This window comes from Ranitomeya imitator, chromosome 2 (assembly GCF_032444005.1).
Source record: "Ranitomeya imitator isolate aRanImi1 chromosome 2, aRanImi1.pri, whole genome shotgun sequence".
Classification (NCBI taxonomy): Eukaryota; Metazoa; Chordata; class Amphibia; order Anura; family Dendrobatidae; genus Ranitomeya; species Ranitomeya imitator.
This window is the reverse complement of record NC_091283.1, coordinates 48,810,990-48,834,318: the sequence shown is the minus strand read 5'-3', so window position 1 is coordinate 48,834,318 and position 23,329 is coordinate 48,810,990. Positions and strand designations below refer to the sequence as shown.

Below are 23,329 nucleotides of genomic sequence, written 5' to 3'. Positions count from 1 at the left end.
ACGCTGCATTAGGCCTACAAATTGGGTATGGGGTGTAGAGAGATGGTGTGTTCCACTCCAAGGTGTTCCCCAGGTTTCCTCGCCATTGCTTCGATCTTCATGCTCTCGTTTAGTAGTTGTTGGAAACTACGCTGCATTAGGCCTACAAATTGGGTATGGGGTGTAGAGAGATGGTGTGTTCCACTCCAAGTGTTCCCCAGGTTTCATCGCCATTGCTTCGATCTTCATGCTCTCGTTTAGTAGTTGTTGGAAACTACGCTGCATTAGGCCTACAAATTGGGTATGGGGTGCAGAGAGATGGTGTGTTCCACTCCAAGGTATTCTCCAGGTTACCTTTCCTGAGCTTCGATCTTCCGGCTCTCGTTTAGTAGTTGTTGGAAACTACGCTGCATTAGGCCTACAAATTGGGTATGGGGTGTAGAGAGATGGTGTGTTCCACTCCAAGGTGTTCTCCAGGTTGCCTTTCCTGAGCTTCGATCTTCCGGCTCTCGTTTAGTAGTTGTTGGAAACTACGCTGCATTAGGCCCTACAAATTGGGTATGGGGTGTAGAGAGATGGTGTTCCACTCCAAGGTGTTCCCCAGGTTTCCTCTCCATTGCTTCGATCTTCATGCTCTCGTTTAGTAGTTGTTGGAAACTACGCTGCATTAGGCCTACAAATTGGGTATGGGGTGTAGAGAGATGGTGTGTTCCACTCCAAGGTGTTCTCCAGGTTGCCTTTCCTGAGCTTCAATCTTCATGCTCTCGTTTAGTAGTTGTTGGAAACTACGCTGCATTAGGCCTACAAATTGGGTATGGGGTGTAGAGAGATGGTGTGTTCCACTCCAAGGTGTTCTCCAAGTTGCCTTTCCTGAGCTTCAATCTTCATGCTCTCGTTTAGTAGTTGTTGGAAACTACGCTGCATTAGGCCTACAAATTGGGTATGGGGTGTAGAGAGATGGTGTGTTCCACTCCAAGGTGTTCCCCAGGTTTCATCGCCATTGGTTCGGTCTTCATGCTCTCGTTTAGTAGTTGTTGGAAACTACGCTGCATTAGGCCTACAAATTGGGTATGGGGTGTAGAGAGATGGTGTGTTCCACTCCAAGGTGTTCCCCAGGTTTCCTCTCCATTGCTTCGATCTTCATGCTCTCGTTTAGTAGTTGTTGGAAACTACGCTGCATTAGGCCTACAAATTGGGTATGGGGTGTAGAGAGATGGTGTGTTCCACTCCAAGGTGTTCTCCAGGTTGCCTTTCCTGAGCTTCAATCTTCATGCTCTCGTTTAGTAGTTGTTGGAAACTACGCTGCATTAGGCCTACAAATTGGGTATGAGGTGTAGAGAGATGGTGTGTTCCACTCCAAGGTGTTCTCCAGGTTGCCTTTCCTGAGCTTCAATCTTCATGCTCTCATTTAGTAGTTGTTGGAAACTACGCTGCATTAGGCCTACAAATTGGGTATGGGGTGTAGAGAGATGGTGTGTTCCACTCCAAGGTGTTCCCCAGGTTTCATCGCCATTGGTTCGGTCTTCATGCTCTCGTTTAGTAGTTGTTGGAAACTACGCTGCATTAGGCCTACAAATTGGGTATGGGGTGTAGAGAGATGGTGTGTTCCACTCCAAGGTGTTCCCCAGGTTTCCTCTCCATTGCTTCGATCTTCATGCTCTCGTTTAGTAGTTGTTGGAAACTACGCTGCATTAGGCCTACAAATTGGGTATGGGGTGTAGAGAGATGGTGTGTTCCACTCCAAGGTGTTCTCCAGGTTGACTTTCCTGAGCTTCAATCTTCATGCTCTCGTTTAGTAGTTGTTGGAAACTACGCTGCATTAGGCCTACAAATTGGGTATGGGGTGTAGAGAGATGGTGTGTTCCACTCCAAGGTGTTCTCCAGGTTGCCTTTCCTGAGCTTCAATCTTCATGCTCTCGTTTAGTAGTTGTTGGAAACTACGCTGCATTAGGCCTACAAATTGGGTATGGGGTGTAGAGAGATGGTGTGTTCCACTCCAAGGTGTTCCCCAGGTTTCCTCTCCATTGCTTCGATCTTCATGCTCTCGTTTAGTAGTTGTTGGAAACTACGCTGCATTAGGCCTACAAATTGGGTATGGGGTGTAGAGAGATGGTGTGTTCCACTCCAAGGTGTTCCCCAGGTTTCCTCTCCATTGCTTCGATCTTCATGCTCTCGTTTAGTAGTTGTTGGAAACTACGCTGCATTAGGCCTACAAATTGGGTATGGGGTGTAGAGAGATGGTGTGTTCCACTCCAAGGTGTTCTCCAGGTTGACTTTCCTGAGCTTCAATCTTCATGCTCTCGTTTAGTAGTTGTTGGAAACTACGCTGCATTAGGCCTACAAATTGGGTATGGGGTGTAGAGAGATGGTGTGTTCCACTCCAAGGTGCTCTCCAGGTTGCCTTTCCTGAGCTTCAATCTTCATGCTCTCGTTTAGTAGTTGTTGGAAACTACGCTGCATTAGGCCTACAAATTGGGTATGGGGTGTAGAGAGATGGTGTGTTCCACTCCAAGGTGTTCCCCAGGTTTCCTCTCCATTGCTTCGATCTTCATGCTCTCGTTTAGTAGTTGTTGGAAACTACGCTGCATTAGGCCTACAAATTGGGTATGGGGTGTAGAGAGATGGTGTGTTCCACTCCAAGTGTTCCCCAGGTTTCATCGCCATTGCTTCGATCTTCATGCTCTCGTTTAGTAGTTGTTGGAAACTACGCTGCATTAGGCCTACAAATTGGGTATGGGGTGTAGAGAGATGGTGTGTTCCACTCCAAGGTATTCTCCAGGTTACCTTTCCTGAGCTTCGATCTTCCGGCTCTCGTTTAGTAGTTGTTGGAAACTACGCTGCATTAGGCCTACAAATTGGGTATGGGGTGTAGAGAGATGGTGTGTTCCACTCCAAGGTGTTCTCCAGGTTACCTTTCCTGAGCTCCGATCTTCCGGCTCTCGTTTAGTAGTTCTTGGAAACTACACTGCATTAGGCCTACAAATTGGGTATGGGGTGTAGAGAGATGGTGTGTTCCACTCCAAGGTGTTCTCCAGGTTGCCTTTCCTGAGCTTCAATCTTCCGGCTCTCGTTTAGTAGTTCTTGGAAACTACACTGCATTAGGCCTACAAATTTGGTATGGGGTTTAGAGAGATGGTGTGTTCCACTCCAAGGTGTTCTCCAGGTTGCCTTTCCTGAGCTTCGATCTTCCGGCTCTCGTTTAGTAGTTGTTGGAAACTACGCTGCATTAGGCCCTACAAATTGGGTATGGGGTGTAGAGAGATGGTGTGTTCCACTCCAAGGTGTTCTCCAGGTTACCTTTCCTGAGCTCCGATCTTCCGGCTCTCGTTTAATAGTTCTTGGAAACTACACTGCATTAGGCCTACAAATTGGGTATGGGGTGTAGAGAGATGGTGTGTTCCACTCCAAGGTGTTCTCCAGGTTGCCTTTTCTGAGCTTCAATCTTCATGCTCTCGTTTAGTAGTTGTTGGAAACTACGCTGCATTAGGCCTACAAATTGGGTATGGGGTGTAGAGAGATGGTGTGTTCCACTCCAAAGTGTTCTCCAGGTTGCCTTTCCTGAGCTTCTATCTTCAGGCTCTCATTAAATTGTAGTTAAATGGAACAACTGCATTTGGCGTACTAGTTGGTTTGGGGCCAACTATCGGTGTCTGCCACTCCTTGCTGTTCTCCTGGTTTCCTGTCCTGAAATTCCATTTTCAGGCTCTTGTTCAGTAGTTGTTAATGTTAGACTGCATTTGGCCTACTAGTTGGGTTGGGGCCTACTATCGGTGTCTGCCACTCCTTGCTGTTCTCCTCCACTGAACAAAGCTGGGCCGCCTGTTTACTACGGTTGCCAATTTTGAACTGCATGTCGACTACTTACTGATTTGGGCCTACTCTCTGTGTCAGCCTCTCATTCCAGTTGTCCTCCACTGCAATGCCCCCTGGTTAGTCCTGTGTTACCAATTTTGAACTGCATTTAGCCCACTTTATTCTTTGGGCCTATATCTGTGTTTCCTCCTCATCCTACCCATTGCCCAGCCAGTGATAGATGAGTCTGCTGGTACATTGTCCCATAACGCAAAATTCCCCGTGCACGCTACACAGCAAGATTGTGACCCTGCTGAAAGTCAGGTTCCTCTTCCCGCATACCATACCACCTTACACGGGGACAAAGAGGAAGGTGCAGATGAAAGTGCAGGTTCCTTCATCAGGTGGGGGGAGGAATACTAGTTGGCGACGTCACTGGCACAGGGCCTCTCATAGTACGCAAAAGTGTTGCTGCCGGTGGGAGGCGCCCCCGCCGTGCAAACACACCGCTGTACTTTGAGGGGCCCTGTGCCAGTGCCAATGCCAACGAGTGGGCCCCCCCTGCTTGCTCAGGATCACAGCACTTGCAAAGTTTAAATACTTACCTCTCCCTGCTCCACTGCCGTGAAGTGGTCCAGATTTACTGGGCCCACTAATTACTTGAACCAGCCCTACCCCCCACAACTTTAGCCAAATGACCCCCAATTTCAAATGCCTTCCAATTATTATAAGGTAAATTACGATTGACAAGCTTCTTTAACAAGAATGGATGTTTTTGCCATTAAAATGGGCAGTGTAGGTGTTTTCCTGGCCTCCACTCACTGCCGACTATGCTCCCCCATTGACTTGCATTGGGTTTCGTGTTTCGGGCGATACCCGACTTTTCGCGATAATCGGCCGATTCCACTCGACTCGACTTCTAAGATAGTCGGGTTTCGCGAAACACGGCTCGACTCTAAAAAGGTCAAGGTCGCTCAACCCTACCCACTAACACATTGGCTGGTGTTCTTCTCTGTGCAGCTAGCACGTCCGGGCAAAAACTAGCGGTGTTTGAGCCCAGGTCAGCAGGAGGAGGAGAGGAGCAGAGTGTAGGCCGAAGCCTGCACTGGTGGCAGCTTTTGGTCAGTTGTGCCAGCGTGGCTTGTGCTGGACACGATGCCGGCTACACAGCAGGGGAACAGCTGGCGGTGCTGAACCCCACTAACACATTGGCTGGTGTTCTTCTCTGTGCAGCTAGCACGTCCGGGCAGAAACTGGCGTTGTTTGAGCCCAGGGTCAGCAGGAGGAGGAGAAGAGCAGAGTGTAGGCGGAAGCCTTATTGAACCAATTTCAAAGGTAACCTTTAACCCACCCTCAGGTGTTACAATGTAGAAGAGCCACACCTTGTGCAGCAGTAATGCTCCACAAGTGAGAGGTTGCTCTTTAAATTTTGCTCATTGCACACGCAGAATGAAAGACGTACACAATTTTGCCCATTGTACAGTAGAACTGTATTTGAGGCGTGACTTGTCTTTTTAAGGAGACGCGGCACAGGTGCACATAAATAACGCCTTGGTGCTGGGCGCAGCCTCCTGAGCGTTGTTATTTGCTGTACAGGAGTCTGCGCTATTGTGATCCCTTGGCTATGCGCTGTGAGCGCTGCCTGTCTTCTCACCTCATTTCATGTTGGCTGGTGCGGTTAGCAATGGGCATGAATCCCAGACCCGCAGTGTCTTTCAATAAAGTCACACTGCAGAGCTGGGATTTGTGGCCTTGCGCAGTAAATATGTTCACCGCTCACACATGTCCTTACACCTGCTTCAGACTGGGCGGCCTCAGCTGATCCCTTATCGCCTACCACGGCCATGAGGCCGCACAGTCTGAAGAAGGCGGAAGGAGATGAGTTAAGACAGGCGAACATATGCACTGCACATGCCCATCAATCACACCCTCGCAGCCAAAATATATGAGACAACGAGGGGGGTTGTGTCGGGCAGGGCGGACGCACAGGCACAGGCAGCCAACCAATGATGTCAGAAGATGGGCAGCGCTACCAAGGGGGGTGCTGCGTATCATTAGAAAGGAAAGTCACACCTCAGGGACAGTGGAATGGTCTCAATGAGACACATTTTGTATGTGTTGAGTTCCACGCGGGCAAGGAGAAAAAGTCAGCCACCTTGTACAAATGCAGCATTACTGCTGTACAAGGTGGCTGTTATACATAGAAACACCTTGGGGTGGGTGGCAGGGTCCCTTTAATTTCAGTTCATGTGCCTGCGTGGCGTTTGCAGGTCACGTTGCTGGCTACACAGCAGGGGAACAGCTGGCGGTGCTGAACCCCACTAACACATTGGCTGGTGTTTTTCTCTGTGCAGCTAGCAGTTCTGGGCAAAAACTGGCGGTGTTAGAGCCCAGGGTCAGCAGGAGAAGGAGAGGAGCAGAGTGTAGGCCAAAGCCTGCACTGGTGGCAGCTTTTGTTCTGTTGTGCCAGCGTGGCTTGTGCTGGACATGTTGCCGACTACACAGCAGGGGAACAGCTGGCGGTGCTGAACCCCACTGACACATCAGCTAGTGTTTTTTCTGTGTAGACAACACTTCCAGGTGGTAACTGACAGTGTTGAAACCCAGGGAATCAAAGAGGAGCAGAGTGTAGGCCGAAGCCTGCAGTGGAGCAAGTTGAAAGGGAACCTTTAACCCCTCCCCCCCCAGGCATTTGTTGCTGAAAGAGCCATCTTGTACAGCAGTAATACTGCACATGGAAAATGGTGGCTCCTAAAATTATGCTCCTTGCAAACGCTGAAGTACACACTCATATAATGTGTCCCCTCACACCGTAAAACCATCACGGAAGTCGGACTTTCCTTTGTAATGTGACACAGCAAAGCCGTCATTCCAACCCCCTTGGTGCCGTGCGCCACCTCTCAACGTTGTTTGGTTCTGTCACGGAGCCCGCGTGTAATGTTATCCCTTGGCCATGCACAGTTAGCGGTGCCCGTCTTCTGACATCATTTAGGTGTCAGGCTGGCAGTGCCTGTGCGTCAAAGCTGCCCGAGATCCAACCTCGCAGTGTCATCTAATGTAATCCCACTGCGGGCCAGGGATCCATGGGCATGCGCAGTGCATATCATCGCCTCTCACTCACCTCCTTCCTGCTTCTTCAGACTGTGCGGCGTCACGGCCGTGGCATGCTATTAGGGATCAGCTGACGCCGCCTAGTCTGAAGAAGCGTGAAGAAGGGGAGTGAGAGGCTAGTATATGCACTGCGCATGGCCATGGATACCAGGCCCACTGTGGGATCACATTAGACGACACTGCGAGGTGGCATTTCGGGCAGCGTGGACGCACAGGCGCAGCCAGGACGACAACAAATGATGTCAGAGGATGGGCAGCGCAAACTGTGCATGGCCAAGGGATAACATAACAGCGCAGGGTCCATGACGGAATCAAACAATGCTAAGGAGGCAGTGCACGGTGCCAAGTGGGTAGGAATGATGGCTGTGCTGCGTCACATTACAAAGGAAAGTCCCACCTCTGGGACGGTGTGAGGGGACACATTACATGAGTGTGTAGTTCAGCGTTTCCAGGGAGCATAATTTCAAGAGTGACCTTTTCCTTGTGCAGTATTAGTGCTGCACAAGGTGGCTCTTTCAGTAACAAACGCCTAGGGGGGGGGGGACAGGTCCCCTTACATTTTAGTTGTGCCAGCGTGGCGGTCGCATGACACTTTGCCGGATACACAGCTGGGGATCAGCTGACGTTACTGAACCCCAATAACAGAGGAGCGACTGTTGACTGTGCACACAGCACTTCCAGGCACCAACTGGCGGTGTTAGAGCCCAGGGACAGCAGGAGGAGCAGATTGGAGGTATTTCCGCACACACAGCTGGGGATCAGCTGACGTTACTGAACCCCAATAACAGAGGAGCGACTGTTGACTGTGCACACAGCACTTCCAGGCACCAACTGGTGGTGTTAGAGCCCAGGGACAGCAGGAGGAGCAGATTGGAGGTATTGCCGCACACACAGCTGGGGATCAGCTGACGTTACTGAACACCAATAACAGAGGAGCGACTGTTGACTGTGCACACAGCACTTCCAGGCACCAACTGGCGGTGTTAGAGCCCAGGGACAGCAGAAGGAGCAGAGGAACAGAGTGTAGGCCAAAGCCTGATTGGAGCAAGTTGAAAGGGAACCTTTAACCCCCCCCCAAGACGTTTGTAGCTGAAAGAGCCATCTTGTGCAGCACTAAGGATGCAAAAGGAAAAGGTTGCTCTTTTAATTATGCTCCTTGCAAACACAGAAGTAAACACTAAAAATGTGTCACCTTATACCGTAAAACTGTCCCGGAGGTGGGAATTTCCTTCGTAATGGGATGCAGCACAGCTGTCATTCCTATCCCCTTGGTGCCGTGCGTTGCCTCCTCAGCGTTGTTTTAAGCTGTCACGGAGCCTGCGCTGGTCTGTTATCCCTTGGCCATGCCCAATTTGCGCTGCCTGTCTTCTGACATAATTTGGTGTCAGGCTGTCAGTGCCTGTGCGTCCACGCTGCTCCAGATCTCACCTCGCAGTGTCATCTAATGTAATCCCACTGCGGGCCTTGGATCCATGGACATGCACAGTGCATATTCTCGCCTCTCACTCCCCTCCTTCCCTCTTCTTCAGACTGTGCGGCGTCACGGCCGTGGCATGCTATTAGGGATCAGCTGACGGCGCAGTCTAAAGAAGGCGGAAGGAGATGGGCGAGAGCCCGAGGTGAAGATATGCACTGCGCATGCCCATGGATCCCAGGCTCGCAGTGTGATTCAATCAGAAGACACTGCGAGGTGGGTTCTCAGGCAGCGCGGGCGCACAGGCGCAGCCATCCTGACACCAAATTATGTCAGAAGATAGGCAGCGCAAACTGGCCATGGCCAAGGGATAACAGAACGGCGCAGGCTCCGTGACAGCTTAAAACAACGCTGAGGAGGCAGCGCATGGCACCAAGGGGGTAGGAATGACGGCTGTGCTGCGTCACATTATGAAGGAAAGTCCCAGCTCCGGGACGGTATGACGGTATCAGTGAACACATTTTATAAGTGTTAAGTTCTGCGTGTGCAAGGAGCTAAACTAAAAGTGCTACCTTTTCCTTGTGCAACATTACTGCTGCACAAGATGGCTCTTTCAGTAACAAACGCCGAGGGGGGGGGGGACAGGTTCCCTTACATTTAGGTTGTTGTGCCAGCGTGGCGGTCGCAGGACACATTGCCGGCTACACAGCTGGGGATCAGCTGACGTTACTGAAACCCAATAACACTGGGTCGTATGTTTTGACTGTGCAGCCTGCACTTCTGAGCCGCAACTGGCGGTGTTGGAGCCCAGGAATAGCAGTTCAGGTGGTAGAAAGATGAACACATCAGGAGACCTGGATGACACCCAATTACTTAATCATGCAGAGGAGTGGCAAATTCCTGCGAGATCCAGGCCTGGTTCATTTTCAGGAAAGTAAGCCGGTCAACGTTATCGGAGGATAGTCGCATGCGATGGTCTGTTAGTACACCACCTGCGGCACTAAAGACACGTTCCGATAAGACACTAGCCGCAGGGCAAGCCAGCACCTCCAATGCATACTGGCTTAGCTCTGGCCATGTATCCAGCTTAGAGACCCAAAACTTGAACGGCGAAGAGCCGTCTGGGAGTACAGTAAGAGGGCAAGCCATGTAGTCTGTCACCATCTGACGGAACCGTTGCCTCCTGCTGACTGGAACCTCCGGTGATGGTGTAGACATTTGGGGCGGGCACACAAAAGTTTTCCACAGTTGTGCCATACTGGTCTTGCCTTGGGCAGAGGCACTGCTTCTGCTCCCTCTTTGTGCAGAGCCTCCTCCACTGCCTCGACGCACTGAGCTGCTTTGTAAAGCACTAGCAGCACTCCTCTCAGTTGGACTGGAGAAGATGATGGAATTCACCAGTGTGTCGTGGTACTCCCGCATTTTACGCTCCCGTGTCAACGCCGGGATGAGGTTTTGGACATTGTCACAGTAGCGAGGATCGAGGAGGGCGTACACCCAATAATCAGGCACGTTGAGAATGTGGTCGATGCGGCGGTCGTCTCTCAGGCACTGCAACATGAAATCAACCATGTGCTACAGACTGCCAACTGGCCCAGAAACGATGTCCTCTGCTTGAGACATGATCTCTGCCCGCTCTTCATCACCCCACCCTCGCTGTACACACTGACCACTGGACAATGGTGTAACTCCCTCCTCTGGACGTAGCTCTTCCTAGTCCATTGACTCCTCCTCATCCTCCTCACAAAGGGTATGCCGACCCCTTCTTGAGGAACCACGTGGCGCTGACTGTCCAGAAGCTGATGGAAAAGGTGACTCCTCATCCTCCACCTCTTCCACATCATCCCTTATCCCTTGCAGGGTTTCTTGAAGCAAGCAGATAAGGGGGACAATCATGCTGACTAGTGCATCATCTGCACTTGCCATCCGCGTGGAATAATCAAAAGGACGCAAAACCTGGCAGACGTCCTTCATAGTGGCCCACTCTGTGGTTGTGAAGTCTGATCGGCGCTGACTGCGACTTCTTTGCGCCTGATGCAGCTGGTACTCCATTACTGCTTGCTGCTGCTCACACAACCGCTCCAACATATGTAACGTGGAATTCCACCTGGTAGGTAGGTCACATATGATGCGATGTTCAGGAAGGCGAAACCGACGCTGCAGAGCCGCAATGCGGGATCTTGCCAAGCTGGAACGCCACAAGTGAGCACACTGTAGGCGGGCCTTGTGCAGAAGTGCATCAAGATCCGGATAGTCCCTCAGAAAACTCTGCACAACCAAATTGAGCACATGTGCCAGACATGGGATGTGAGTGAGGTTGCCAAGGGCTAAAGCTGCCACCAGATTTCGGCCATTGTCACACACTACCATGCCAGGCTGGAGATTCGCTGGCACAAACCACACATCGCTCTCCTGCTTTAGGGCATTCCAGAGCTCCTGCGCTGTGTGGCTTCGATTCCCCAAAGAAACTAATTTCAAGACGGCCTGCTGACGTTTGGCCACGGCTGTGCTCATGTCAGTCGAAACAGGTAAACGTTCACGGGTCCATGTGGAGGTGGACTGTGACGGATCCTGCAGCGATGAATCTGAGGAACTTGTGTAAGAGGAGGAGTCAATGCGTACAGACTGGATTCCTGCAATCCTTGGAGTGGGCAGGACACATCCTGCGCCACTCGCACGGTCTGTACCCGGCTCAACAACATTAAACCAATGGGCAGTGACGGAAAGGTATCGCCCCTGTCCATGTTGACTGGTCCACGCATCGGTGGTGAGGTGGACCTTGCTACTGACGGCGTTCAGTAGCGCGTGTTTTATTTGTCCCTCCACATGCTTGTGCAGGGCAGGGACGGCTTGCCTGCTGAAGTAAAAGCGGCTGGGCACCTTGTACTGTGGGACTGCCAATGCAATCAAGTCACGGAAGCTGTCAGTCTCCACCAGCCTGAATGAGAGCATTTCCAGCGACAGAAGTTTGGCAATGCCTGCATTCAGAGCCTGTGCTCGGGGGTGGTTTGCCGAGAATGCCCGCCTTTTCTCCCATGCCTGTACTACCGATGGCTGTAGACTAGGCTGGGAGTGTGAGGATGACTGGGAACGTGGTGCTGTGGGTGGAATTACACTAGGTCTCTGGACAACAGTGCCAGAGGTTCTTCCATGGCGATCCAAGGAGGAAGCCGAACCAGCTGTGCGTGAGCTGGAGGAAGAGGCAACACGAGCTGAAGAGGTGGTAGCTGCCGCTGTTGGTTGGCCTAGGTCTTCAGTGTGTTTTTGTAACTCCACCGCGTGCCTGGTCCGCACATGTTTCCACATATTTGTGGTATTGAGGTTGCTGACACTTTTCCCTCTTTTGACTTTCTGATGACACAGCTTGCATTTGACAAAACAAATGTCATCTGCAACTGTGTCAAAAAAGGACCAGGCACTGCAAGTCTTGGGAGTGCCCTTTTTGGCTTTTGAAAGAGACAGGCTCCTAACGGGTGCCAAAGTGGAGGCTACAGGCTCCGCAGTCTTCCCCCTCCCTCTCCCTCTTTGGCCCGTTTGGGGAATCTCTTCCTCAGAGCTGCTCCCACCACCTTCCTGTTCTTCATGCCACGATGGGTCAAGGACCTCATCATCTCCACTACCCTCTGCCACCAACTGCTCCTCCTGGGTAGTCTCAGCAGCACAGTACGCACCAGAAGGCGGCACCTGAGTTTCATCATCAGATGCGTACTGTGCTGTGGTCACCGGAGGCACTGGCCCACCCGCCTCTTCAGAGTCAGAGAGACAAAGGTGTTGGGCATCACTGCACACTGCCTCTTCTTCCATTTCTCCAATGCTGCTTGGCTGGCCCCCTGTTTCCAAGCCAAGAGATTCAGAGAACAGAAGTAGAGACGGCTCCTGTCCTGGGCTCTCTGACTGCCTGGCCAATTTGGCAGGTGGTGAAGAGACAGATGGCTGCTCTCCAGTGGTCTGTGCCTGAGAGGATGTGGCACTAACTGAAGTCGATGCCGAGGCGTTAGCTGCCATCCACCCGACAACGGCTTCAATTTGGTCTTCACGCAGCAGCGGTGCACGGCGCTCTCCGACAAAGCTGCGCATGAAGGACTGTTCCCTGCTGAAACTGGGTGATGATGAGTCACCGGTGCCCGCAGCAGGCACAGAATCACCACGTCCTCTCCCTGCTCCTCTCCCTGCTCCGCGCCCACGCCCACGACCCTTACTCCCTGCCCTCTTCATTTTGGTTGACAGATAAAGATAAGCAGAAAAGTACTAAGACCTTAGTGTGCTTATTCCTGAAATGCTCCTCCTAACAGGTGTAAGAAACACTAATGTTGTAAAGTGTGGACTAGACTTTATTATTGATAAAATGTGGCCTACACAAGTGTTAAGTGGTGTTTGGTGAACTTTACTTTTTTTTTTTGTGCAGATCGGGCTACAGAGCGAGTTTAACTCACACGAGGACCGTGCAGACAGCCGTAAACGGCGCTGCAAGGCCAAAAAAACCCTCCTCTAGGTTATCCTATGTAGTGTTTTTCCACTATTTTGCTGGAGACGGGTGGAAAGACACTAATAGGAATTTTTAAAAATTGTTTTAAACAGGCTGCACTAGTTGAAAAAAAGGACAAGTTATTTAATGGTATGAGGCAGTGACAAACCCTGAGCTGAATACAACCGGCTGTGGCTGCACACAGACTACAGGGCGAGCTGCGCTCACATGGAGACCGTGCAGACAGCCGTAAACGGCGCTGCAAGGCCAAAAAACCCCCCTCTACGTTATCCTATCTAGTGTTTTTCCACTATTTAGCTGGAGACGGGTGGAAAGACACTAATAGGAATTTTTAAAAAAAAATTTAAACAGGCTGCACTAGTTGAAAAAAAGGACAAGTTATTTAACGGTATGAGGCAGTGACAAACCCTGAGCTGAATACAACCGGCTGTGGCTGCACACAGACTACAGGGCGAGCTGCGCTCACACGGAGGCCGTGCAGACAGCCATAAACGGCGCTGCAAGGCCCAAAAACCCTCCTCTAGGTTATCCTTTCTAGTGTTTTTCCACTATTTTGCTGGAGACGGGTGGAAAGACACTAATAGGAAAATTTTTACAAAATTTTCAACAGGCTGCACCAGTTGAAAAAAAAGGACAAGTTATTTAACGGTATGAGGCAGTGACAAACCCTGAGCTGAATACAACCAGCTGTGGCTGCACACAGACTACAGGGCGAGCTGCGCTCACATGGAGACCGTGCAGACAGCTGTAAACGGCGCTGCAAGGCCAAAAAACCCTCCTCTAGGTTATCCTATCTAGTGTTTTTCCCCTATTTAGCTGGAGACGGGTGGAAAGACACTAATAGGAATTTTTTAACTAATTTTTAAACAGGCTGCACTAGTTGAAAAAAAGGACAAGTTATTTAACGGTATGAGGCAGTGACAAACCCTGAGCTGAATACAACCGGCTGTGGCTGCACACAGACTACAGGGCGAGCTGCGCTCACACGGAGACCGTGCAGACAGCCGTAAACGGCGCTGCAAGGCCCAAAAAAACCCCTCTAGGTTATCCTATGTAGTGTTTTTCCACTATTTGGCTGGAGACGGGTGGAAAGACACTAATAGGAAATTTTAGAAAAAATGTGCAGCAGGCTGCACTATGAGCAAAAAAGGACAATGGATAGAACTGTGTGAGGCAGTGTGAACCCCCCCTGAGCTGAATACAACCTGGTATATGGCTGCACACAGACTACAGAGTGAGCTGCACACACACACACACACACACACAGAGACCTTGCAGAACGCTGTTAAAACAGCGCTGCAAGGCAAGAGCAAGGTGAACTGAACAGTGAACACAGCGTTTGCTAAATTAGCCTTGGAAAAGCAAAATAAAGCAATTAGCTATCTCAACTGGCCCTCAGTTAGAACACAGCGTCCTGTCCCTAACTGAAATCACAGCAGAGTGAGCGCAAAATGGCGGCAGCGTTTTTTATAGTGCAGAGTGACATCATTTCAGCAGCCAATCACAGCCTTGCCAGTACTTACATGCCCACCATGCTAAACAGGATGTGCCCACACTTCCATTCATCCCTCATTGGCTGCTGCGTGTAGTTTGAATTCTGGGAACTTCTGATTCCGGTATCCAATACGCGGGAAGTATCGGAATTTGGTATCGGAATTCCGATACCGCAAATATCGGCCGATACCCAGAAAGGCCTGCTCCCTGCTGATCAGTACTGGCTACAAAGTCAGAGCCTGGAAAGGCAGCATTAACCAGTTGCACAGTATCATCTTGAGCCAGATGCTGGGACCGATGTCTCCGCTGAGCAGGTTCCACTGTGGATGGAGAAGAATGGGAGACTGCAGTGGACATGGTTTGAGATTCCCCCTGTGCAGCAGTGGGAGCTCGCCAACTAACATTAACCCCGTCCTAGGGCCACCCTCCCTGTACCTTACTATGTTCAAAGCCTGCAATGAGCAGTGGAGCCCGAATATGCTCCACAGGTTCTGTCCTCTGGGCCATGACCTTTCCAGTCCACCAGATAGAACTTTTTGCCACATACCACCTTGCACCCCAAGATAGCGTTCACCTCATAATCGTCCGTAGACGAACCCGATGTCCCGGCAGATGACTCAGAAAAACCGGGACATATGAACGGACTTTAAGAGGGACACATGAAAGGTGTCAGTGATACTCAGGCGTGGAGGAAGAGCCAAACGATAGACCACAGGGTTAACCTGTTCAAGAACCTTGAAAGGCCCTAAGTAGTGAGGCGCAAACTTAGTGGACTCATCTTGCAGCCTGATATTGAGGGCGGAGATCCACACTAAGTCGCCAGGAGCAAAGGTCGGAGCGGGGCGCTGATGTGCATCGGCAGAGGCCCTCATTCTCTCTTTGGAAGCCCGGATAGCATCCTGTGTACGGTTCCAGATGTCTTATGCTTCCACTGCCCAGTCTGCCACCCTAGAGTCGGCAGATGACACGGGAATGGGCACAGGAACCTGCGGATACTATCTGTAATTAAGGAGGAATAGGGTCTGCCCAGTGGAGTCGGCTATGGCATTGTTCAAGGCAAACTCTGCCCAAGGTAGCAAGGATGCCCAGTCATCCTGCCTTGCTGAGACAAAATGTCATAGATATGTGACATGGGTCTGGTTGGCCCTCTCTACCAACCCATTTGTCTCGGGATGGTACGTTGAAGAGAGATTGAGCTCAATACTAAGAAGGCAACAAAGCTCTCTCCAGAACTGAGACGCAAACTGGGGACCCCGGTCACTGACAATCTTGTCAGGCATACCATGTAAATGGAAGACATGTTTGACAAACAACACTGCCAAGGCTTGTGCAGAAGGTAACTGTGGGAGAGGCACCAAATGCACCATTTTAGAGAAATGGTCGGTAACTACACAAATAATAGTGCAGCCACGGGACTTGGATAAGCCTACCCCGAAGTCCATCCAGACCATCTCCCAGGGCCTGTCAGCCACCGGTAGGGGTAGAGTAACCCAGCAGGCCGTTGTCGAGGAGACCTATTCTTGGCGCAGGAGATGCATGTCTGAATAAAGTCTCTAATGTCATGGGCCATATGCGGCCACCAGTACGTCCTCGCCAGAAGCTCAGATGTCCTTTTGATCCCAAAATGTTCACCCACCCTGGACGAGTGAGCCTAAAAGAGAACCTCTGGTCGCAAATTGGATGGCATGAAAGTCTTACCCAGGGGGCACGGACTCTAGCAACACCTGAGCCACAGTTCTCAGACTCTCAGAGGGAACAATTAGCCGAGGCTCCTCCTCCTCATCTGATGATACCATGGAGCGGGAGAGAGCATCAGCGCGAATGTTCTTCTCCCCAGATAGGAAATTAAGGGTGAAGTGGAACCGGGAGAAGAACAGGGACCATCTGGCCTGGTGAGAATTCAGCTGCTGGGCTGTATGCAAATATACCAAATTCTTGTGGTCAGTGTAGACTTGGAATGGAAAGCGAGCCCCTTCCAGGATGTGTCTTCATTCTGAAAAAGCCAACTTCATTGCTAGCTTTTCCCTGTCCCCGATGGAATAATTCCTCTCCGCCAGAGTGAAAGTCTTGGAGAAAAAGAAGCAAGGATGCTTCCGACCTTGAGCATCCTTTTGGAAGAGGACCGCTCCAGCTCCGACAGATGAGGCATCCACCTCAATAATAAAAGGACTATCTACATTGGGACGATGTAGAATGGGAGCGCTAACAAAGTGGGACTAACAGATAAGAAGGCTTTGGAGACCTCCTCTGACCACAATTTGGGATTTGCTCCCTTCTTGGTGACGGCTACCTAGGGAGCTACCAAAGTTGAGAAGTGTGGAATGAACTGACGATAATAATTAATTAACCCCATAAAGCGCTGTACCACTTTGAGAAAATGAAGTTCCTGCCAGTCCATCACTGCTTGTAGCTTGGCAGGATCCATAGCTAGTCCCCGGGCTGAGATGATATAGCCCAGGAAAGGCAAGGACTCCTGCTCAAACACACACATTTCCAACTTGGCGTAGAGGGAGTTTTCCCATAGGAGGTCTAAGACCCTGCAAACATCTCTCTGGTGGGAATCAATATCTGGAGAGAACATGAGAATATCATCCAGATAGACTACCACCGAGGTGGAGAGCATATCATGGAAGATATCATTCACAAAATCTTGGAAGACGGCTGGGGCATTACCAGATATTCATAGGGCCCATCTCTGGTATTAAAAGCCGTCTTCCACTTGTCCCCCTTACGGATGCGAATCAGGTTGTAAGCACCCCGCAGATCTAGCTTAGTAAATACCCTTGCTCCCCGGAGCCTATAGAAAAGCTCAAATATCAGGGGGCCAGGGTACTTGTTCTTAATGGTAATGGCGTTAAGACCCCTGTAGTCTATGCATGGACGTAATTCCCCACTCTTCTGCATGAAGAAGAACCCCGCCCCCGCAGGTGAAACTGACTTCCTAATGAATCCTCTTGCCAGATTCTCCTCGATGTACTGTGACATTGCCTCCATCTCTAGAAAAGACAGGGGATAGACACATCCCCGAGGATGCTCTACCCCTGGCAAGAGGTCAATAGGACAATCATATGGGCGGTGAGGCGGAAGGGTGTCCGCAGGTCTCTTGGGGAAAACGTCCGCATAAGACCAGTAATGTTTGAGAAGAGAGAGAAAATCTGCGGGTATCTCTGTAGTGGCAACCTGAACGCACTCCCTCTGACATCTACCTTCACAAGATTTACTCCATCCCAGAATTCTCCCAGAGGATCACTCAATATGTGGGGAGTGGTAATGCAACCATGGTATCCCTAGAAGAATCTCGTCTATTCCCTCAGGAATGACGAGAAGGGAAATGATCTACTGATGGGATGGAGACATGGAGAGTGAAAAAGGGAATAGGCTGATGTGTAATCTGTGTAGGTAGTGCCGACCCATTCAACACTCTTATGGTCACTGGTTTGGCTAGCATAACCAGGGGTATTGTATGCCGTTGGGTGAAGGAAGAATACATGAAATTTCCTTCCGCCCCGGACTCCACACAACCGCTCAACCGTAAAAGTGGAAGGGCAAAAAGTGCCGCTGTGGACAATTCTTGGAATAATGTCCTGACTGCTGGCAGACACTAGAGACCATGGGTGTTCGAGCAGCCCGAGACTTAGGACCTGCTCGAGAAACCTCCATGGCCTCATAGGGCTCAGAAGCCTGGACAGGTGACTCCAGAGGTTTGGCGAAGGTAGGCGCTAACTGAAACCTCTGTCTACACTGGGCTCGCTCCAACCATCGCTCTTTAAAACGAAGGTCTTTGCGAGTAGATAAAGCTTTTAACTCCTCCAGTTTAGCGGGAATCTCTCTAGTGGCCAAGGCATCCTTTACATGGTCATCTATTCCTCTCCAAAACACTGGAATCAGGACTTTATCCGGCCATTTCAGCTCAGATGCTGAAGTCGGAAAGTGGATGGCAAAATAGCTGACCAAGGACGAACCCTGTGTCAATGCCAACAGTTGAAGCGCTGAATCATGGGTGACACAGATCTGAAAGACCTGTTTCAGAGTGTCCAGGAACCTTGAAGCACTCTGCACTACATGATCATCACGCTCCCACAGTGGCATTGCCCACTCCAACCCCATGCCCGACAGAAGGGATATAATAAATCCAACTCTAGCCCGTTCTGTGGGAAAACGTGCAGCCAGGAGCTCAAGATGTATAGCGCACTGGCTCACGAATCCCCGACACAGCTTACTGTCTCCAGCAAACTTGTCCTGTAACAGGAGACGAGATAACATCAGAGCAGGGTTGGCAATGGACAAACTGGCTGCAGCCAAGCTAGCATCCTGCACAGAGACTGCGGTAACATCCACAGCCGAGGTTGTGCGCTCAAGAGCCGCCAACCTACCCTCCAGCTGCTGAATGTACCATTGTAATTGCTGTTTGTCCGCCATTACTAGTCAGACCCTGGCGCTAGTGTAATGTTAGGACTGACGGAATGCACCAAATAATAATAGAGAATATGAGGTGTGTTCGCAGTCTGGTGTCCACAGTGCAGAGATGACACCTGCTGCTCGGTAATGGCGGACTATATGGCGGTATAGAGAAAATACACAGGTTAACTTCACCCAGTAAGAATGAAGCGAACCCTGTTAATTCACAGAGACCGTGCAGAGAGTGTAAGCTAGAGTCACAGAAGCCAGTTCCTAGACTTGAGAAGAGTTCCTCTAGACTTCCTACACTCGACACTGCTACCGTGGTGTCAGAGAAGAAACAATATAATAATTTACCGCACAAGAGTGCTTACAGCACCACACTGGCAGCCACTGCAAAGAGACGCTGTACTGAGTGTGCCGGTTAGCGCTGTCGGTCGGTAGGTAGCTTCCACCATTCGTGAGCAGTCATTAACACTAGGGATGGGATTAATTCAGAGCTTTCATCCATCGACAGACATTCATCTACACACCTTTTATAGCAGTAGCACACCGGGACCATCCAGATGGTCCAATAGGAGCTGCAAGAGGACCTCAACATGTGATCTCCGACCTCCAAAGGGAGGTTGTCCCGTGGGCATGCTCAGTATGAGAAAAGCGGCACTTAGTCCCAGAAAGGCCTGCATGCTGCCTATCAGTATTGGTTACAAAGGCAGAGCCTGGAAAAGCAGAAGTAATCAGTCACATATTATCAGCTTGAGCCAAACACTGGGACCGATGTTTCCGCTGAGCAGGTTCCACTGTGGCTGGGGAAGAATGGGAGACCGTAGTGGACATGGTTTGTGATTCCTCCTGTGCAGCGGCGGGAACTCAACACCTAACAACTGGGATATGACATAGTGTGGGATTCTGTAACAACTTTCTTATCTCTGAAATTGGAGCTACTCCAATACGAGGATGCAGTAATTACATGCCACATCCTTTCAGCTACAAGAGTCAATATAGCAAAGAATTGGAAAAGTGTTACAATTCCTTCACTGCAGGAGACAATGAGAAAAATTCATTATAATTGTATTATAGAACACATGATAGCCAGTCGCCTGGGCAGGGTTAAATATTTTAAAGTTATCTGGGAAAAATGGTTTATTTACTCGAAGTACTCTTGTGATTGATAGAAATTAAAACTCCTAACATAAATATCCATTATAATCCTTTGTTTACAATTAGGCAGCACAGAATACCTGGTATTTGTTAAGTAACATTACAAATTGTCAAGGTGAGCACTTCATAACTAACATTACCAAAAAGAGCAATTATTTGTGTTATATGTGTAAGTCTGGGTTATTGTTAAACATTTTCTGGTTCTTTGTATGGAAATAGTTTGGAATATTGACCATATCTTGTACTATTAGTTAATGATTGGAATTATTTGTATGGCTGTTGTCAATGTATCGTCTTACTCTCAAAACAATAAAGTTTATGTTATAAAAAAGTGCTCATATCACAACTATAGCAGATAAAAGAAGTAATTTGCAATCCCCATGCTGTCTAATGAATATAACCTAGAGTAAAAATATAATGCATATGCACACCGCAATAATTATTGGTAACGCATGTAAAAATTAAAATGTAAAGCATTGTGGAATATGATGGCGCTATTTAAGTAAGTATTTAAGTAAGTAAAACAATTATATTAAAAATTGAGACATTTATACAATATCAAAAGAACCAACAGAATATGCCATAATGGGCCTGTGCATTGTGACGATACGGCATTTAATCTTAATTATCCAGACATAAATTCAATAATGCAGGAGTCATAAACTGTTATCTTTATTCTGACTATTCTTGTAGGTTGAATTAAAATTTTTAACTTGTTATTTACCTCTTATATCAGCTCCCACAGTTTATTGTACTGTTATCTTTGCAAAACATGGATGCAAAGTCACTGAACAAAGATGTTTGCTAATATGTTGATTACACATTATACCAGGCCATGCAGTTTGTTGACTTTTAATAATTGAAGGGTAAAATATAAATAATCAAATTATGCGTGATAACCTCATTACCACTTCAACTTGACCTGTGGATGATGGCATTAAGGATGACAGTTGTGAACTATAAAAAGGGGATATGCCTGTGTTACAAAACATCCAAGAGATCCAAAGAACCAGAGACTCCCTACAAAAACACACTGGGGAACACTCTACAATAAAGAAGCCAAGACATCATGGCCCAATCACAAGGGACACAGATTTGACATTCTACAGGATGCCAGTTTAGGGGACTATGCCTCAGGCTGAAAGAATACACATTTGCTCCATTGACCATCACTGAATCCTTGGATATAATTGGACCTACCGTCACCTGATTCCATGGAAATATTTGGAGAAGCCAGGTTGTGACCCTCCCTCCTACATGGTGTTGTACCTCAATGGACTGTCAGCTTCCTAAGCTTATTATTACATTATTGACTCCTCTCTGTGCCTGCCACAGCTGGGATAGTTGGCCCTGGAAGCTCTGAAATCATAGCTGTTCTTTTCCCGGCGAGTCAACGGAAGTGTGAGTCTCTTTAATTTTGCACCATCTTGGGTATTTTGCTGGGACTGTTATAGGTGTTATTTGTCTGTTTTGTGGTTCAATAAAGTATTGCCACACTGTTTTACCCTCACGCTGCGTTGTCTGAGTAGAATTATGGTCACGGTAAAAGGAGAGCGGGCATTGGTTGGGATGATACATAGTCCATGTAGTTTTGACTAGCGGACTACAGCACCCGCTGACCCCCCGAGTATCCATATGTATGATAGATGCAATTTCCACTTCCAGACTCCTACTGTACCTTTAGGAGACTGGTGGGTTCTCTCTCTTAATCAGTACTCCAGAGGGGAGAAGACCCTGCATGTGACTTTCTCCATTATAGACTGCCAGTGTAATATCATTGTTATACAACAGATTGGCAACTCCCATTATCTGAAATGGAGAGAGCTGGATTCATAGGCAGCTACTGACAACTAATATACACCTTTATAAAGTGACAATTAGTGGTCAAGGAACACCATTGTCCTAATATATGATGGTCACAGATGGCTATAAAATGCATCATTTGTACTTACTCATCCCTGCTCCCAAGCTGCTCCTCTTTGCTCTGATTTGACAGCAAACTACTTAGCCATATTGTTGGAGACTATCAATGACTAGAGACTAGCAATGGCACCACAGACCACAGGCTGTGTTTTGTGGCTTATTAAATACTTCCTTGTGCTTCCAATTCCATAGAAATATTTTTTGTGGATTTAAATAAAATTCTTGAGATTAAATTTCTTATGTTGTTTCATCACAAGCCATTTTATGCAAAAAGCATTTCAGACGGAGACACAATATGGCATCACACAGAGAGAAGGTTGAGGTTCATGGTGCTGAAGCTGTCAGTACTTTGAAAGCTCAGTGACCAGTCTAGTGCAGGGGTGTGCTGAGCTGTGGGCATTTTGGTTGACAGCTTGGCTGTCCAGTCTGAGACTGGGAGCTGCTGGCTGTCTCTATGTGTTCATTGTCCTAGGTGATTGTCCAGCTACTTAGCTTTGCTGTTAGTATCAGACCTCTGCCAAACGTAGCTTTATCTAAGTGTGGTTGGTTTTCTCTGTGCCTAATATTTTGCTAGATGATCTTTCGTTGCCTAACCTCGGACATTGCTATGACCATTCGTCTGTTTAACCCTTGTGTTCTGATCTCCTATCTTCTTGGTATTTTGACCTTGGTCCGTTACCTGACTATGCTTTTATCTCTTCCCTCTGTTTACGACGATTCCTCTTGGCTTTTGACCTCGGACTCCTTGACTATCCCAACTCATGTCTTGTCTGTGTGAACTGATTCAGCATCATATTTATGTTTTTTATTAAGCAAATTAAACACAGATAGCATTAAAATTTTCAATATGAAACTCCTAGGCTCCAATGCAAAATCTATAACAAGATCCTCAAAGTTACCATGTACCCTGATGGGCAGTGCTAAAGTGCTACCACTACTCGTGCCATAATGCTATGAGAGGACTTTATTAAATTATATAAAAATACATTAAATTTATTACCTTGTATTTCTGGATATTTCATGAGTATGAGAAAACCGTATCTCAGAGTCAAACTTGTGGTTTCTGTTCCAGCAAGGAATAAGTCTGTTATTGTTGCCTGTAGATTCTCCTCACAAAATTCTGTATCTTGATTCTTTTTTTCCTACAAAAAATAAGTAAAACTCACCATTATTTTAAATATGAAAATTTTTCAAAAGCCTTTAAGCTCTTTAAAGATGAAATAAGAGTCAAAACAAGAGCAATGAAATGGAATGATGGATTTCAGAATATTGCAGAAAGGTTTGATTCATGGTGAATATATTTTCTGTGAATCATGACACTAAAAAGCCTCTAATTGCCCAGAAAACGTGTATAAAACTGTGACATCTGATAGGACTGTATTGAACTGTATTTTGAGGTTTATAAAGTCTTAGTAATGTCCAAGTGACCTCAACCTTTCTCTCTAGGAAAAAACAGATGGTAACCAGTAGTACCTAACTGCTGTATTTGAGTGATGTGTTCCAGTCTAACATTGGACTATAAGGCCGGGATCACACACAGCGAGATACGGCCGAGTCTCGACAGTTAAAAC

General features: G+C 48.5%; 1 protein-coding gene across 3 annotated transcripts in view; it reads right to left on the bottom strand.

Annotated features, from left to right (window-relative positions):
* The window catches only part of LOC138661767 (cytochrome P450 2G1-like), an 82,475-nt gene that overhangs the window by 37,387 nt on the left and 21,759 nt on the right, over positions 1–23,329 (bottom strand). For all 3 annotated transcript variants that reach the window (XM_069746671.1, XM_069746669.1, XM_069746670.1), the window contains one exon: positions 22,759–22,900. In XM_069746671.1, coding sequence (XP_069602772.1) covers positions 22,759–22,900 — 142 coding nt within the window. The remainder of the gene's footprint in view (positions 1–22,758; positions 22,901–23,329) is intronic.